Source organism: Euprymna scolopes, chromosome 16 (assembly GCF_053919585.1).
Source record: "Euprymna scolopes isolate OS-2025 chromosome 16, ASM5391958v1, whole genome shotgun sequence".
NCBI lineage: Eukaryota > Metazoa > Mollusca > Cephalopoda > Sepiida > Sepiolidae > Euprymna > Euprymna scolopes.
In genome coordinates, this window is record NC_136497.1 from 4,662,540 (window position 1) to 4,682,488 (window position 19,949).

Sequence of the window (19,949 nt, forward strand, 5' to 3'; positions counted from 1 at the left end):
TAAATAATAACATACATTATATATTTTTAGAGTTTTAAGCAAATAAAGTGATAAAAATGTGAACATCATAAAACGGCATTTTCGGTAAGATTTTGTAATGACCCCCCCCCCCTGATTTGTAAACACTCGTACCATGTTTCTGTTAAGAATTTTTTAATGAAATTTGGAAATTAGCCAAAAGAGATATCATTTTTAATAATTTTGAGTGTCCGAAATTCATTTGACCACTCGTTTTTTTGTTGTGTTAAAAAAAAGATTTCAAAATGACGAGTATGGAAAATTTTGAAAAATATTTTCTTCGGACATTCACTATTAAATAAAACAATCTTTTTACTATGTTTATTCGTTAAAAAGATGATTGGACAGTGTTTTCTCTAGTGGTACACATAGCAATTTAAAAACATGATATCCGAAAAAATCGTTATGAATTTGAATCAAAACTTCTGTAGTATTAATAATAGCAGCAGCAGCGATAGCATGGCGTAAACAGATGTTTTGTTTTTGTTGTTTATTTTTATTCCAGATCGATTTTTTTTCTTTTTTTAATTGAAAATCTGGTTATAAAAAAAAATTCTTACATGTTTAGTTAGAGCTATTTTGTTATCAACGATACAAATATTTTTAAAAATTGGGTAGTAGTAAATTTTTTAAATATTTTAACAAGTGAAAATGTGAAATACGATTGTTTTGGTTGATGTGTACGAACGGTACACCGTCGGTACACACTTCTAATTTTCGTCCTTTAAAAAATGTTTTATTATCAAATGGAAACTAATCTACCCGATTATTAAAAATAAAATAAAAAAATAATCAATATTTAAATATTTGTAGGAGGAGGTGCTCAGTTAAAAAATAAAAACAGTAGGAAAAGACATGAAATGTAATTAAAAATCAAAATAACATTAATTTAAATTTTTTTACAATTTGTCAGCTTTAGCAAAAACTTGTTTCTTGTTTTATATTTAAATAGGTGGGACAAAAATACTTTAAATTTTTCCAAGCGTCATGTTTTCTGTAAGAGGGACGTCACTTTTTTAAATAACATTTATCTTTGTCTGTTTGTCATAATTCTTGTAAAGTTTCACAACGGGTATCAAACACCCTCGTAAAAAAACCCAAAAAAAACTCGCTTAATTCTATGTCTAATTCTAGGTATGAGTGGCAAGCCTCCTCCTAAGACCTTTAGCCTTAACAATAACGCTAAGTACAAGTGGCAGACTTCCCCACTAAACAAACTTCCTCTGTGAGCTCATATAAGCGTAAAAAAAAAAGCATAAAAAGCGTTTAAAGAAAAGTGCACATAAAAAAATAAATTGGTCAACTGTCCTAAAACGCTAGGATCGTCTTGAAATGGTGAATTATTTTACATTTAACCTCCATTCTAAATTCTAAAATTGTTTTTGTTTTGTTTCTATCGAGTCTTCAGGATGTTCACACATAATTTTTCTTAGCCCTATCATTAACCCAAAGTCAGTGTTAACCTCCCTACCCTTTTAAAACCATGCATAATCGCCTTTTAGAAAACAAACAAACAAAATAACACCCAGGATTTATCTATCATAGGAAAAAGGTGGGAGGGTAACTGCCCTAAAACGCTTGAATGATTCAAAATGAGAAATCATTTTACATTAAATTCTAAAATAATTTTTGTTTATCTTTTAAAGTTTTTCAAATTGTTCACATGTCATATTGTCTATAAAGGTAGAATCACATATTTTGGAGAGGGGGGGTCAGATGGGGAGGGGTAACAGAAGGTATTAATCTACAATAATACCAAAGAAATATTGCAATATATTAATTTTCAACCAATCCTAGATTTCGATTTCAGTTCAATTCAACTTTGAGTTTTCTAACTTCTTTTCTTTTAATGAATGCATGGCATTTTTAAGCAATCGTAGCATATTTATGTGCATTTACTGCAGATTATTTGGAAACCATTCATTTCTGGACATTTTCAGTATCATATTCAGATTCCTTGCACAAAAATACACTTATATGGCAAATTTCATTGCTTAGTCTTGTGTTTTAACAAAGATATAACATTTTTACTGAAAAAGTAGTGCAAAAAATGTGACAAAACGCATATGGTTTTAAAGAGGGGAAAATATCCAAACACGCAGGGCATAAAAATAGGCATAACTTCCTTGATTTTAATTGGATTTTAAAAATTTAAAAAGATTCTTTCTTAGCTTATCAAGTTCTTTCTATATATACCAATATTGAAATATTTTAAGCCATTTAAATTTTTTCACGTGTATTGCTAATTAATATGTACCACGTTTAAATTATATGAAGGGCGTCCCAAAAGTAATGCCTCCTATTTTTTTATTCCGCTTGAATAGATAAGAGGGGATTGAAAATGGCATTGTTATGATTACTGAACTTATACATTCATGACATGAAAGTTTCATTTCTCTGTTGCAGATATTGACAGTGTGAAACTCTAAGGAAGTAACCCCTGTCCTGAACGTGTATCAGAAGCAGAAATGTGTTATTGAATTCCTGAAAAAAGTGTACTGGGAATGGCGGTGATAATGTAGAAAAATGAATTCTGGAGCCCAAAAGTCTGCTTGTTTTAATGGTAACCCTAACTCCGGTTGTATTGCGGGTTTTACATAAAAGGAACGCATAACGGAGTACACAGCAACAACGACAATTACTCAGGGAGTTCACGTAATGGAGGCGATAGATAGAGATGTGTAATGAACATGGAGGAGAGATTCATTATCTGAGAGGGGGATATAATCAGCACTTGGGAAGGGCTTCATATAAAGTTTAATATTCAAGATGGTGAGACAACATGATGTTATATAATAACAGAAGACAACACATTACCTTGCGGTTGAAATGACAAATGAAGACAAAGGCTTACATAACAATATGAAGGCATTTTCCAGCTGGAGATAAGAATTAATGAGAATCCAATGCCTACTAAATACCTACATTGTGTCTTCTTCTCCCCTTCGCTTCTTAAGGAGCTCCGACTAACAACTCTCTACTGGACTAACTCGAACTGTCTGACTCTTTATGATGTCAGAACGCAGCCAAACGTGCAAATGTTACGTTTCGGAATTTTTGAGATGAGGTTTGGTTATTTGCATTATTTGGACTAGTGTTCTCATCTTGAGTATTTTCACAATGTTTCGGTTGATGTTCCCTCTGACTTGTTGTACAGTGGTTAAAGTACTTGGAAAAAGCAATTGTAAAAGTGATATTCTCCTGAAGGTTGAAGGTTCAATTTTCAGTGTGGGCAATTGAAAAATACAATTTGGCTGACGGAACAAGAACATGCTACCTGCATGAAGTAAATAAAGGGTTCTGTTCAAAATGCCATCCAGATTCCTAAGTGAGACAGAAACATTCCTGAGTTTGATAAGATACACCCGAAGAAGGTCAGAGGTTACATCGACCGAAATGTTTGAAATGACACTCAAGATAAATACAATGTGAAATGTTACACATTAATTTTAATTGCACGTTCTCCTCCCTAAAATAAGGAAGTAAAGCGCTAGTAATTTTGCAGTTTTTTCTTATTTTTGTTTGTTCTCCGTCACGAGGAATTGCTTGTGTTCCATTCTCACTCGTGAGCGATCAAGCAACCAAAAAAAAATTTTTTCTTCATATTTTGTACGCACGTTTACATGTGCTGACCTTTCTTTCATTGTTTCTTCTTGTCATCTTTGCATGTGTTGTTTTTTTAACTTTTCATTCATGAATTGCACGTGGTCACTTTGTTGAGTTTTTAAGGTTTTATTTTGAAAGAGAATTTACTCATGGAGAGAGAAAGAGATCAAATGTATCTTAATTATTTACTTCTTTTTCTTCTTAGATTACTAACGACGCTTAAGAATGGATGACGCACAGTGTCGCAATAACATTCAGTTTAGATTCAGTTTATAAATCATTTACGTGTTCCATTTGGCTAACTTCTGCTCTTGCTCAAAAACGTGATGTCATTGTATATCGTCATATCATTTGAAACCTACTTTTTCTAGTGTGTTTTACCTGTTCACCCTGTCTTATCATCCATCTTCTGTTCAACCCTGAAAATAATTCTGTTTTACAGGTCTGGGTTATCCTGACATGTTCTAATGTGACCCTTGTTAAAGTTCATACTGGTTAACTCAACTGCTACTTATTGGCATAGAATTCTCATATATAATATAATTTTTAATAAATACAATTATTTCTTAAAATCTGTTGGAAAAAAAATTTATTTTAAACCTAACACTTGAACTTTTGTTTATCATTTTTAAACCTCAAATTGTTTTCCCTATGTTTTTTCCTTCCTAATGGAGAACACCTTTATATGAAGGATCCTGAATCTGAAACAGAGGGAGAGTCATTGGAAAACACTCTGGAGGATAAAATTGATCTGTTTTGATACTACAATTCATCTGTGTTGTCCACATGGCTACTATTTGGGACCATATATAGACAGAGAAATTATGTGGGGAGTTTACCAAGTTTTGCATTATTTAAATTTCTGTATGTTAGTGCAATCAGAGAGACAGGTAACAGAGAAGGAATTTCCAAGTCTAGCAATTCAAGGGAAGAAACTATTAGAGTAGAAAGTTTTCTGGTATCTAGGGACCTTAACAATGAAGGGGTGAAATTTTGCCACATGTCAAGCTAGTCAGGCTTATTCATGTTGAGGGTGTATTAGTGCTAAGAGTTCGTCAATGCATATTCCATTGAAATACTTGTAGAGCAAGCACAGGGATGCAACATTGTGGTGATGGGACAGTGGTTGGAGCTTAGTAGTGCAGGACTTATTAGATTGGAGACTCTTTTCTAGACCTTGTCTGAGAGGAAGAGACTGGGAGAAATGGATTTTCCTTACGTTAAAAACACGTTTTGTCTAACTCTACCCACGTGGGGAGGCTGGAAAAGTTTCACTATTGGTAGCAGTCATCATCAAAATTGTAGATGTTAATAAATTTCAAGTGAATACGTTTTTAAGGCGGGACAGTAACCGTGTGTGCCAGTTGAGCAAAAAATCTGGTGCGTATGTAGAATTACATTTAGTTAAAAAAAAACATGAAAATATAGAAAAAACTCTTTATGATGTATGTACTCGTCATGGAAAAAAGATATCATATTCCAAAAATCATGAAATTGATCAAGTATTTTTTTTTTTTTAAATTAAGAAAATCAAATTTTATGAGGAAGCAAGGAGAAGGCCTGGAGTGGCCATATTGTTTAAAATTTTCCCAAAATTCATGGTCGACAATTGAATTCGACTACAGAGATTTTTTTTTATTTAAGTAAATTTCTTTAATCACTAAAAGTCATAAAATTTGATTTTTTTATATTAAAAACCTACTTCATCAATTTACAAGATTTTTGGAATATGACATCTGTGACAAGTATGTACATAATAAAGATTATTCTGTATTTTTTTTTGTTTTATTAAGTGTAATTCTAAAGAAGCACCAAAAATGGTAAGAGGTTGTTTCGAGGATATTCAAATGAGGTCACATGATTTCTGTGTAATTATGTCGACACAGGCGAAGGTGAAGTAAAATGCATTTTGTGTGTTGCATATAAAATTTATATTCATATTTTATATTTGCTGATAATTGAATTGACACTTTGGGTCTTAGAAGCAGTATTTTGCCTTCATGAATCCAGAGAAAACTTTTAACTGAATGCCAAGGTAAATTGTCTGTTATGCTTTGATTAAACTAAGAACAAATGAATGGTTGGTAAAAGTTGTTCAAACAGAAATGTTCAAAGTCCTGTTAGAATTAGCTTCACATTTACTGCAAATTTGAATGTTAAATTGGGATACATCAGGATTCTGTTTCTTTTTATTTCTTCATTGTCACGGAAGTTTTGTATGTCTCATCCAGAAGAAATCTTATATGTTGTACTTGCTTCTAGATCAATAGAACACTTGTTAAATTAAAACTTGGAGGAATTCTATGGAAAATAAAAGTCTGAGAGTGAATGTTGCCAATTCCAAAGTGGTGATTAATCATTGTTGTGTGAGAAAATTCCTAAAGAGAAAAATTCTCTTTAATCAAAATTTTGCGGTGTAATTGTATTTATTTTTTATAAAATCTGCACTAAATTTTTTTTTAATATTTTATAAAATCTGCACTATATTTTTGTTTTTAATATTTTATAAAATCTGCACTAAATTTTTTTTTAATATTTTATAAAATCTGCACTATATTTTTGTTTTTAATATTTTATAAAATCTGCACTATATTTTTGTTTTTAATATTTTATAAAATCTGCACTATATTTTTGTTTTTAATTTTTTATAAAATCTGCACTATATTTTTGTTTTTAATTTTTTATAAAATCTGCACTATATTTTTTGTTTTTAATTTTTTATAAAATCTGCACTATATTTTTTGTTTTTAATTTTTTATAAAATCTGCACTATATTTTTTTTAAATTTTTTATAAAATCTGCACTATATTTTTTGTTTTTAATTTTTTATAAAATCTGCACTATATTTTTGTTTTTAATTTTTTATAAAATCTGCACTATATTTTTTTGTTTTTAATTTTTTATAAAATCTGCACTATATTTTTTGTTTTTAATTTTTTATAAAATCTGCACTATATTTTTGTTTTTAATTTTTGGTCAAATCATTTACGGACCAGAAATTTCAGATTTAGTGTCGCTAAGATTTTTTGTCTCTTATTGATTTAATGTGAATCAAAATATCAGAATTTTGCTTTAAATTATTTTAATTATAATTTAACATGTAAAATTATTTTCTTCTTTTTTCAGGCTGCAAGAATATTGAAAAAGCTTCATGGTCCTACAGTGAAAGAATCCCAAGTGAATTCTATTAAGATGGCTTTGCTGAAAGAAAAGGTATGGAAATAATCACGTTCAGTGATGGTTACATTTTCACAACATAATCTTTAAAATCACGAAAAATTCTTAGTAATAAGTTTCTGTAATTCTATATTCAGTTCATTTAAATTTGCTTGAAAACATTTCCTTTATAAACGAAATGAAATTTAGTTGTGAAATGAAACCATTTTCTTTTTAATCAAAATGGAAATTCAGTTGTGAAATGGTGGTAAAGCCAGTGAGTGTCAAATATTTAACAGCATAAGTGTTAGATTATGCCAGGAGAACATTGGGTGGCCTTGCTGATAGTTGATTTAGAAAATTGACTATTATTATTCTTATTATTAAAAAGTAAAATGTTAGTTGATGAACATTATTATTGTTTTGTTTACTCTTATACAGAAAAGGGTATGCAGAGAGAATGTTTTGAAAGAAGGAATATTTAGTAAAATATTTTGGTTAACTTAGAACAATCAAGTAAAGAATATGTTTCTAACATATAATAAAACATGATTCTAAAAGTCACAAATAAAAAAATGTGAGTTGAATTACGTCATAGCAAGGATTAATTTGAATATATATAAGACAGAGAGAGAGCTAGGCAGTTGAGAGAGGTACAAAGACGGTCTTCAGATCATGATAGCTCCAAGTAGAAGGGGTCAGAAATGACGATAGTCAGATTGAACGTTACAACTTTTCATAAGGGGAAAAACACTGGAATAAAAAGTTGCCGAAAATAAAGTCTGAGGCTCTGGCATTTTCTTGGGAAGAATTTCCATTGCAGCTTTCCATCAAACAAGTCCAAAGATGGACCAAATATGTTCCTGATTGTTGAAACCCCAAATAAGTGTTATTTAAGATGGACCAGATGTGTTCCTGATTCTTGAAACCCCAAATAAGTGTTATTTGTGTTGTAAAGGTATTTATGTTATTTTCTTTATAAACGAGCACTAAATGAAAATAGTAAATATAAAGCCGGTGAGTATCAAATATTTGATGCAGTTGATTATCCAGATTCCTTCTGAAATTAAAGTTCTAAATTTCAAATATTTTTTTAGACAAAATGTTCGATAAAACTTTACTTTTTGTGTTTCATAGAATATTTTAAAAAAAAAATCTATTTTAACAAAATTCTTAACTTTTTTAGATTGTTTATTTCAGAGATTGAAATTCAAACACTTATTCCAGTTGAATTATAATATGAGAGGACGTCTGGTCTTAGGAATTGGTTTGGTTTTTTTTCAACAGGTAAGAATAATTGAACAAACTTTTGTTTCAAATTCTTTTTGTAATGTCATCAAAATTATACTTAATGAGATTATTGAAGTCTTTTAATATAATCGCAAAGCAGAGAAATAAAAATCAAAGCAGAATGTGTGTTTGTCATAAAAACTTATCTGTGTGTGTGTGTATGTGTAAACTATAAATTACCACATATTTTAAAGTTAGCAAACATAAAAATGCCTGACAACTGAGGAAATTCAGTAGAAAGTACTTGCAAAAATAATGGAACAAAAAGGGCACTTACGGATCCTATACAACAATTTAGCAGAAACACAAGAAGAGTCATACAAAAAATTTAAAAAGGAATAATTAAACCGAGATGATCCATACTATATAATAACACACACACACACACACACACACATACATATATAAATTAGCATGGGTACCCAACGTTGCCTGGGTCAACATGAAATTCTGTTTCATTATCATTGTGGGCAATGTTGGTACCCCAACAATAATTTAAAAAATAAGAATGGATAAAAACATGTAAATGTAATCGCTCAAAAAAAGAAATACTTTTTCCACCAGATATATCAGCAGAAGGGATACAAAGAGGAGAAGCTATTCTCCAGATATTGAGCACTTTTTGTTGCCCATGCGTTGGGCCCCCTTCCAAAAAAAAAAAAAGAATCAAAACAACTTTTGTTTCAATAAAAATAGCAGCGAGTGCCCAAGCGACTTACAAAATAAAAAATAAATTAGCCGCGTAAACAAGCTTGAAACTGAAATGTGAACGAAGGGAAAAGGTAATTTGCAAAAAGTTTTTATCTGCTATACTACGACGACTGATCACCTCATAGTCAGAAAAAAAATATTTATAAACAATAATGTGTACGTGACATTTAAGTGAAGTTTAAGAAAATTCATTTCACTGGCTAAAAACATGCAAATAAAATCGTTTCAGTTTATTTGTAAGTGTTTTTTTTTTTTTTTGTGCTTTTTTTTAATATAAAAAAAAGCAAAACATTTTTCTGTCTACACGGAATTATGTTTTCACACTAGAAACTTTGTAAATTATTTGGTAAAATGTTTACTGGGGAAATAACTCTGTTTCTAAAAAAAATCGATGTCGGAAATAATAATTTCAAATAAATTAAATAAATCAAATATATCAATATAATTGTTATTTAAAGTTGATTACAGAACAATCTTAAATAGAACACTTAAAACAATTCTCTCGCTAGAAATTTAAACTAACATACAGCTATTTAGTAAAATCGATTTTCCCTATGATTATATACAAATGAGGTGATCTCTTAATTGTATATTTTGCAAGAATCATACTACATATAGAAATAAATAAAAGGATAAAGTAATGGCTCTTTTGTATATATTAATCAAATTGTGAACAAACAGGAATACAAATTTATATATATATTTAAAAAAAATAATTTTTCTCTTCATCTTGTATTTTTTTATTAAAAAAAATTTTTTTTTTGATTGTGATACAAATCTCAGTTTTTTTTTTATCTAGATAATTTTTAAATCTTTGGTTTTGTGGATTTTTTTTAGCTTAATCTTATTTTATTCTTATTTTCAGTAATAAATCTTTTTATACATATTAAGTATATTTTTTAATTGTTTGATTGCAAGTACAATAAAATATGGGAGGGTAAAACATTTGTTGATTCTCATTCAATCCCGAGCGATGTGGGGGGGGGGTCTCCCTGCTAGTATATATATATAATTTATTTCTTTCAGCATTACCAAAACACACCTCATTGTAATAATTTTTGTTTCAGTAGCTTCTTTCCCAAAACTGCAGGCTTGTAAAACTTTCCTACTACTGTTTTCCTTCTACTTATAGCTTTTATGGTGATAACCGTAGGAAAGGCATGAATCGATGGATTAAATAGTAGGGTAAATTAGACTTCCCTTCTAGGCACATTTATCCCTTGAGGCTTAGAGGAGCCCTTTTTTAAAATAAATTATAATAATAAAAAGATAAACTGATAAATTGAGTTATTTACAAAAACCTGACACAGTTTTGCATATTTCAAGATTTTGACGTATAAGTTTTTTTTTTTTTTAGGATTTGACGATTATCATATTTTTGTTTCTGAATTTTTGAGATGAGGATTGATTACTTGTCTTATTTGTATTCTGCAGATTACTGTTCTCATCTATTATTTTCACAATGTTTTGGCCAATGTAACTTCCGATCTATAGGTGTATCGCAACAGATAAAGTACTTGGTAAAATTAATTTGCAAGTTACACTCTTCTGGAGGTTGAATTTTCAATCCTCAATGTGGATGACACTCAAAACACAATTGCAAATTACTTAGAACGCCTACCCAGTCATGATAAAATACTTGGTAAAATTAATTTGTAAGTTACACTCTTCTGGAGGTTGAATTTTCAATCCTCAGTGTGGATGACACTCAAAGCACAATTGCAAATTACTTAGAACGCCTACCCAGTTATGATTAAGGAGCAAGAACATGCTACCCTCATGGATTTAATAAATGGTTCCATTTGAAATTCCATGCAGATTCCTGAGTTTGACAGAAAGATTTTTGAGTTTGACAGCAAGGTACACATGAAGAAGATTGGAGTTTACATCAGTCGAAACGTTGTGAAAAACAGATTCAAGATGAGAACAGTCGTTTGAATTATCCAAATAATATGAATCATTTCGTTTTTTGTCTAACAAATTTTAACCTTTTCTTCTTTGCAGTTCACTGGTCAACCAAACATTTTGTACTATGCTCCTGTAGTCTTTCAAGCTGTTGGCTTCCCTTCTGATTCGACTGCTGAATTGGCCACGTTAGGGCTGGGCACGATCAAAGTAAATGTTTCTTTCAAGTTAAACTTATTGGGATGAAATATTGTTGGAGCAGAAAAACCTGCAACAAGGATAAGGCAAAAAAGGAGGAAATGCCACGAATAAATATTTGAAGATATAAAGAACTTGAAACATTAAAACTTTTTAAAAAATTATTCTAATTAAATGAAACTAAAAGGGTTGATATGCCATAAAAAACAAAACAATGAAAATCTTTTACTTTTCTCAATTTTTGAGATGACGATTGGTTATTCATATTATTTGGATTTTTTGGACTCCTACTCTCATCTTGAGTGTTATTTTCACAACATTTTGGTCAATGTAACCGCTGACCTTCTTCACGTGTATCTTGTCTAACTCGGGAATGTTTCTGTCAAACTCAGGAATTTTGATGGAATTTTGAACAAAACTCTTCATTTACTTCATGTTCTTGTTCCGTCAGCCATGATTAGATAAGTAATTTGCAATTACATTAAGAGCTGAACCTTCAACCTTTACGAGAATATCATTTTTGATTTTTTTTCTAAGTACTCTAATGACTGCACCACAGGTCATTGCGGACAAGTCATGGCTGAAGGAACAAGAGCATGCTACCCCCGTGAAGTAAAAAAAAAGGTTTTATTTGAAATTACGTCCAAATTCCCAAATTCAACAGTAACATTCGCGAATTCGACAAGATACACCTGAAGAAGGTCGGAGGTTACATCCAATGAAATGTTGTGAAAATTACACTCAAGATGAGAACAGTCGTCCGCGAAGTCGAAATAATACGCACAACCAAAATCTAATTGTCAAAAAAAAAAATCTTCAAACTCATTCATATCTGCTTATATCGGATGACGTTGCACGTGAGTGAACACACCTGATTTTAGTTGCCGAAAAACACACCTGATTTCTGGCATAATCTACAGGGTGGAATGATAAATTTATCGCCCTAAGGAAACCAACACTACAGCTTTATTTAAAAACTTTGTTGAAAAATTTATTTCAGGTAACTTGATTATGTAGTAGAGCTGATGTCTATTCAATATTGCTGCCTTCAGCCTCAATCACTGCCTCGATACGGGTCTGGAACTGGGAGCATGTCTTTTCCACAAGTGACAGCGGTAGCTTGGCGAATACTTGGCGTATGGTGGTGATCAGGCTAGCTTTGGTGTTGTGGGAGGTCATGTTGGTGATGTACTCAATGTATGATCAAATGAAGTAGTCTAGCGGATTCAGGACGGGGGGGGAGAAGGGGCAGTGAGAGAAGGGTACAAACCTAGGTCTCTTTCGACTTGTGGGTCAGCATCCTGCTGTCACACCCAGGGTCTACCAGCAGCCACCTGATTGCACCAGGGGATCACCACTCTCTTCAGCACATCCTGGTACACTTTGGTGTTGACTTTCAAGCTGATCTTCGAAGATGTGAGGTAGCACGATGTGGCCCTCAATTGAAGTCACACCAAAGACCACAACTGTGACTGGAAACTTTGTTAAGCTGAACCCTCGAGCGTTGAACCGTCCAGATTTGCATTTTGACTATGCTGGCAATGGTCTTGTTGTTATAACTTGGATTAGTAGAGAGCATGGGTTGTACAGTGGCACATCTCTGATCTTGCTTGTTGAACATTGCGTCACTTTCAGACATAATAGAAGGCTCCTACTGCTTTTGGGTTTTGCACATAACTGAACAACTAGTGCATGGTCTGCAACAAAAAAAGAAAACCAGTTTTCATCAAACGGAAATGGAATCATGTCATCTTTTCTATGGCGACAATTTTATCATTCCACCCTGTATATTTGTTAATTAAATACTCTACGATGATTTGAAGTGAGAATATGGGATGCAGATTTTGTAAATCCAATTCTTCATGTTTGCATAAGATGTCGTTTCTTTATTTTCATAGGTGACTGCTGCTATCATATCCCTGCTATGTGTGGACTACTGGGGAAGACGTACATTTTTGATAATTGGTGCCAGTGCTATGAGTTTCAGTCTCTTGTTGCTAAGCATCGGTGCCCAAATACAGGAGAAAAACTTCCCCAGAACGAAAACCTGTGCAAGTTGGGAAATCAAAACGACTCCATCTCCTACCGTAACTTTTACCATCACCCATCCTTACAAGACAACGCCAAATAACTCTTTTTATCGACAACATCAATTCTCATCTGGGAGACCGTTTCTTTATTCATCATTTGCTCAAAAATCTTACACAAATCAATTTCTTTGTCACACAGAATTAATTCGCCATGCCAGAAATGCAAAAAACCTTCATAACAGAACTCTAGACATTGGTCTTCAAAATGGTAATTTTAGCATCTCTTCCACCATTGAACCATTGAGGAATTCTACCAAGGAATCTGAAGAATCTGGTGTCTCTCATTTAATTCACATCATAACAATACTTGCATTATTAACCTATGTCGGAGCATATGGTATCAGTTTTGGGCCAAGTAAGTAATTTTTATAGATATCATTTCTTTTTAATCATCTTTTTTGAGATTTTGGGCTACTGTGAATTGGGGGCAACTTAAGTGAGGAGTTGTAAATAGGTCCCGATTGTAAACAGGTTGTTAATAGTTTATGAGCATCCGTTTGACAAGTTTAGTTATGGTACTCCATCCATGTGGATGATAACGTCTTCATTTATTTATTTTTTAATTGACTCTGTGATTCCGATCTATGACTGTGTACAGATAGACCACAGGAAGACAGGATTTGGTGATGGTGAGTGGCTGCTGCTCGTCGATGTCTTAGTGTGCAATGCTTCATAGCTGCTCGCTCATACATGTTGTTGAAGAAGGCCATTCCGCTATCACATGTGGAGCACCAAGTGTCTCTGTCCGCTGCCAAAGTCTCCAAAAGATTGAAGGGGATATTGCAGCACTTGAGGGTAAGCTTGATGCAGTCTATGTAGTGTTTCTTCGAGCACCTAACATTTCGTCTGTCGTGAGTGAGCTGATCGAAGAGAACTCTTTGAGGACGACGGATAAGGAATGACTCTAGAGAGGCAACTCCAGCTCTCCTGCGAATGTCTGAATGGGACACCTTGTGCCACTAATGGAGGCCGAGCATCTGCTGTAGTTGTCTGATGTGAAATGATTCCAGCAACCTGATGTGATGGTGATACAGATGTAATACTATAAAGTGGCCCTGAGGTGGATTTGAGCCACTAAGTGCTGAGAGGGGGGGGGATAGACAAAAGAAGAGGAAATAGCTTAGAATAAACAAAGAAATCGGAAATATCCTACAATCAACAATAGATAGGAAGTAGCAAACAATAACAATAGAAACCTACAGATAAAACAGGGAAGGGCAGCTTCCGGTAGCCGGCGTGGGGGGGGGACCTGAGATACCAACGTAGAGGGGACAGTCAGTTGACATCTAGATGCCTGTCGCGGCGGACATTATTTTAGAGTTGACAACTAGATGCCCTTGACGGCGGATGGGAGTTGATAACCACTACAGTTGGACATTTAGAGTTGACTGTGAAACAGAGATAGAGACGAGTGTAACATCGATAGAACGGGGAGAAAACACACACATTCACACACACACACTCACACACTCACAAGTCCAACAGTCAATTTATATGTGAACATTGGCGTTTGTGTTTTTCCTTTCTTTATTTCATGAATTATTATATTCTACTTTTGTGAAACCATGAGTATGTTCCCACCGACAGTTGCCAGCGAGAAAATGATGACCGGCCATAAGAGGAATAGTCGAACAAAAAATCCACAGTACATGACGTTGGGAGTCGGCGATCTGTCGAGGGGGCGCACGTCTGGTTACACAGAACTCATGCCTCAGAACCATACAGAAGCGTGGATATGACAACTGCATTATACACAGCAACCCTTATATGGGTCCTGAGATTGCAGTTGGTGAATACTCGGTCATTCAGACAGTCAAAAGCAGAAGAAGCGAGATTAAAGTGGTACTAAACTTCATTGCTAAGGTCGCAGGAGAATGAAAGATTGGAGCCAAAGTATGTGAAGCTGCTGATATTCTTTAGAGGAATACCATTGATGGTGAAGATTATCAGTTGGAGACATGTTTTGACAGTGAAGAGCATCAATTGGAGTCACGTTTGGCAGGATTTCTATCTTCTTGGCGTTAATAAGAAGGTCAACTTGGTGACAGGTGTTGTAGATTATGTCAAGACCACGCTGAAGTCTGCTGATGGTGTGGCTAGGGAATGCAGCATCATCGGCATACTCTAATTTGAAGATGAGCTCTTCAGAGGATTTAATCTTTGCCTGAAGATATTTCAGGTTGAAGAGGCTGCCATCAATACAGTACTGGACTGCAATGACATCAGAAGGTTGAAGGTCAAGGCACAAAACCAAAGTGATGGCAACTAGGAACAGGTTGAAAATGACTGGAGCAAGATGCATTCCTGCTTCACAGCAAAAGTGTCCGATTCTGCATCTGACATCGTAACACAAGCACGCATGGCAGTGTGAAATTGCTGAAAAAAAGTAGAAAGTAGGAAGGCAACCAAACTTCTGAAGAATGTTCCATAACAACTCCTGGTTCACAGTGTCGAAAGCCTTGTTTAGATCTACAAAGGCCAAATAGAGTTCATGATGCTATTCACGACACTTCTGGAGGAGACGAGCAATGAAAATCATATCAGTGATACTATGCTATCGTGTGACGATGACAAATATATATTAATTGGAATCGGCATTGGGAATCGAGAAAATCAGAAATTTTAAGTTATTGGAATTTGTATCAGAATAGGAGAAAATTTTGCCTATTTTCTGATGCCAAGAAAGAGTCTTGTAATTGTTTATTATTTGGTTTGTTTTTTGTTTAAATCTTAATTTTCCATTATGGTTTCTAAAGATGAAATGGTAAATGTGTATTGGTTTTTAGTTACCAACAAAATTAAAATGTATAGATTTTTTTTTTTTTACTTTCACAAATGTTTTTTTACTTTTATGAAAATATATCACATGCATTTTTATGGTAATCTAAACAAAAACAACACTACAACTAAATATTTAGCAACTTTTAAAGAATCGGAATCAGAATCGGTAATTGTATTGAAATCGGAAAGAATTTTGGAATCGTCCCATCACTAATATATATATGTAAATAAACGTTCAAATGTACAAATTTGTAAATATAGTTAAAAATGAAATTTCTCTAGAACTTTTCCATCATTTCATCAGGATAAAATCGATAGTATAATTCAAAATAATATTGATGAAAATAAAGAGCAGTGGGGAGAATTTAAAGTGTCAAAACCAATTAAAATCAATAATTGAACATTTGTGTAAAAGAAACAATTAAAATGGCACTGCATGTAAAAAAAACCCCAAAAACAACAAAGTGAGGAGCAAAATTCCCCAAAGAAATGCAATGCTTATGGACTCCTTCTGTCGGCACAACAAAGATTTGTGAATAGCGATAGAGATAGATTCCAAACTTTTAAAATGATTTTTGGAATCAGTTTATTTTAATCAGTTCTGTCACTTCAAACTCCCCAAGTGTTCTTTATTTTCCTGAATAATATAATGTTGAAATATAATATCGATTTTCTCCTGATGAAATAATAGTTGAGAGTTTTGCGTCTATTGTATTTAAATGTACTTCCATGTTTAAATGTACTTCCATGTTTAAATGTACTTCCATGTAGTGCTTGAATTTGCATCTTTTTATTTTTATGCTCACCTTCACCTCCTAACAAGGCATATCACCACTTGGATGTAAGGGGGTACCATTTGTGGTCATGCCTAGGAAAGATTAACAAGATGTTGGTTTACATTACATTTAAACTTCTGCATATCAGTACAGTCAGGGAAGCAGGTAGCAGGAAGGGAATTCCAAAGTCTAGCTGTTAGAGCAAAGAAACTATTAGCGTAGAAAGTTTTCTGGCATTTAGGAACATCAACAATAAAGGGGTAAGATTTTGTTGCTAAGTGGGTTTGTCGGGAATATGTACATCGAGGGGGTACAAGTGTAACGAGCTCATCAGAACACATTCCATTAAAATATTTGTAAAACAGGCACAGAGATACAACATTGCAGGAATAGGACAGGGGTTGGAGCTTAGTTAACAAATTGAGACCTATTAGTTTGAAAACTCTTTTTTGGACCCTAGGGAGAGACTAGTGGTTCATGCACCAGCCCATATATGGTAACAATACTCTATGCATGACCGAATAGTGACCTTGTAGAAGTACAGGATACTCTCAGATGTGAGTAGTCTTCTAGCTTGACAGAGGGAAGCCATCTTCTCTGCAGCAGTCTTTGCAATGTTCTCAGTGTATTTGTTCCAGTTCATATTGCCTGTGAATGTTAGGCTGAGGAGTTTGAAGGAAGAATTCACAGGTAGAGTGTTATTTATCATGGATATTCGTGGTTGTTGGAAAGGCGTTGTGTAATTGTTAAGATTTTGCATTGCACCGTCACATCGCAAAAGTGTGCTAACAATTTTGTTAAAACCACCTATAGATGCACCTTTCTCATCTGACGTAGGCATGATATCTCTTTTATGGACTTCATCTTCTCAGAATCAAGAGATAAATGCTCACGAATTACCAAAAGACCTGAGTGACAGAGGATTTGCATAAATCCATTTCTTCAGCATGATTTACACTCTCATCATTTCAGTAAATAATCTAACGCCACGCAGAAAAAAGGTAAAGAAGACAGAAAGCAAATGCCGAATTGAGGATAAAAAAAATTTTTGAAATTGAAAAATTTGAAGACTTTGTTTTCAAATGTTGAAACCTGAATTTTAATCACGATTATTTATTTGCAATTTGTAAATTTAAGAATGCAATACAATATACAATTATTTTTTAAAATAAATATTTATTTAAAATCGATTGTTTAAAAAATATGACACAGAAACAGTTTTTGCTTTTTCTTTTCTTTCCTCTGATGTCATCAGAAAACGAAAGTCCATTTGATGTTCTTCAACTGTGATTTTTTTTTTCAAATATTCTAATCATGAAGATGGCAGTGATTTGTGTGAAATGAATTTGAGCTTTTTTGCTCATTATTAATAAAAACCTCCAGAATGGTGTAACATCTTTGATAATTTTGAGAGAAAAATAATAAGGATAACTATTCCTCTAAAGATACTGTTGCAGACAAATAGCAATAAGGCAGCAATTGTGATTAGATATATTCAAATTAGCAGGCCACCTGGCATTGTCCAGTTTTAAAATCAACTCAAACATGATGTTTTAATGTATGCAGATTTCATATTTATTATTATGGAGTCAATTTTCTATTGATTATTATATTGTACCCAGTGGTGGCTCATGGCTAAAATTAATAGGAGTGCTGCTTCATAAAACTGTTTTTTTTAAAGTATGCACATTTTACCTTTGTCATTAAACTTGTTAGCAAACAGAAACGGATTAATACCCCAAGATTTTTTTTTATTAAAAATATTCTTTTAAATTTTGAAAACTTTACAGAAAAATAAAAATATGTTTGCATTTTTTTCTGTAAGCAATCAAACAGAAAATCGTGTAAAATTCATTTTGTTTACAAATATTTTTACAAATTATTTTTACAAATATTTTTACAAATTATTTTTACAAATTATTTTTACAAATATTTTTACAAATTATTTTTACAAATTATTTTTACAAATATTTTTACAAATTATTTTTCTAAAAAGAATTTACTATTTACTTGTCTCCAAACTTGTGTGGGATTTAAACCAGACCTAACTAACTGGCCGCTCAACTTTGCTCAGAATATGATATCAACCGTTGGCTTTTGCCGAGCATCACTGATTACCAAAGCATAACAACATTACGTAAGAAAAATACTGAAGAAAACATTTTAATATTAATTTATTGCGGACTATTATTCTCATCTTTATTGGATTGAAACCGCTATCTTCAGACAATCATCATCTGGAACCGTAGAGATTTAACATCTCTATCAATGATTGCTGAGAATGCAGTTAGGAGATTCGCAGTTCCTATCCGTCGCGGTCACCACCTGACGAAGGCCAGAGGAATAGTTGGCCAAAATGTCGTGAAACAACAACTAATAAAGATGAGAATAATAGTCCGCAATAAATAAATTGATATAAATAATACCCATCTCAAAGAAATCCAATTAAAAATGATATATAAAACATTTTAATATAATAAAATCACCATAAAACAAACCTAAAAAAGAAACAATGACTTACCGTAACAATTTCTGCTTTATTTTTGTAATATTTTTAAGTGAAAAGAATAAACAAGTTGTATTTTTTTTTGCAACCATTTTTTTTTTTGCAACCATTTTTTTTCAATCATTTTTTTTCTTTTTTTCAACCTTTTTTTTTTTTTTCAAACCATTTTTTCATCCCAACCATTTTTTTTTTTTTTTCAACCATTTTTTTTTTCAATCATTTTTTTTTCTTTTTTTCAAGCTTTTTTTTTTTTCAAACCATTTTTTCATCCCAACCATTTTTTTTTTTTTTTTTGCAACCATTTTTTTTTTCAATCATTTTTTTTTTTCAAACCATTTTTTCATCCCAACCAGAACACTTCCACAGGCGTGCACTTCTAAGAAAAAAGTTTTGTTCATATTTCATGTCACTAAGAAGGTTATTTCTGCTGAGGTAGTTGACTATTTCTCTATTTAATATGGATTCCAGCAGCTTACTCATGACACACAGGAGACTTATTGGTCTGTACTGAGAGGGAGATGATTTATCACCTGAATTCTTACATACAGGGCATACTGATGAGGTTTTCCAGGGTATTGGGAAGCATTTCTCTTTAAGGCAACACTTACAGTTTTGTAAGTATGGGGGCAAGTTCTAGTTGAAGCTTTTTCAGCACAATGATTGGAATACCGTCAGGGCCAGTTGCTTTACTGGAATTAAGGTTCTTGATTAGCTTGGCGACATCACGCACAGATATTTGTGTGTTGCAGAGTGTGTTGTCCATTATAGGAGGAAATACGGGGAGTTGATGGCCTTTTTCGCATAGGGTAGAATTAGCTGCAAAGTTTTTGGCAAATAGTTTGGTCTTATCTGATGCTGACGAGATGACTTCAGGTCCATTGATGATGGTTGGGATAGAACGCACGCTTCTGT

General features: G+C 32.8%; 1 protein-coding gene across 3 annotated transcripts in view; it reads left to right on the plus strand.

The window, feature by feature from the left end:
- Nucleotides 1-19,949, plus strand: part of LOC145295829 (solute carrier family 2, facilitated glucose transporter member 10-like) — an 86,025-nt gene that overhangs the window by 58,303 nt on the left and 7,773 nt on the right. For all 3 annotated transcript variants that reach the window (XM_080141536.1, XM_080141538.1, XM_080141537.1), the window contains 4 exons: nt 6,751-6,837; nt 7,981-8,067; nt 10,786-10,896; nt 12,783-13,329. In XM_080141536.1, the coding sequence (XP_079997662.1) occupies nt 6,751-6,837; nt 7,981-8,067; nt 10,786-10,896; nt 12,783-13,329 (832 nt within the window). The remainder of the gene's footprint in view (nt 1-6,750; nt 6,838-7,980; nt 8,068-10,785; nt 10,897-12,782; nt 13,330-19,949) is intronic.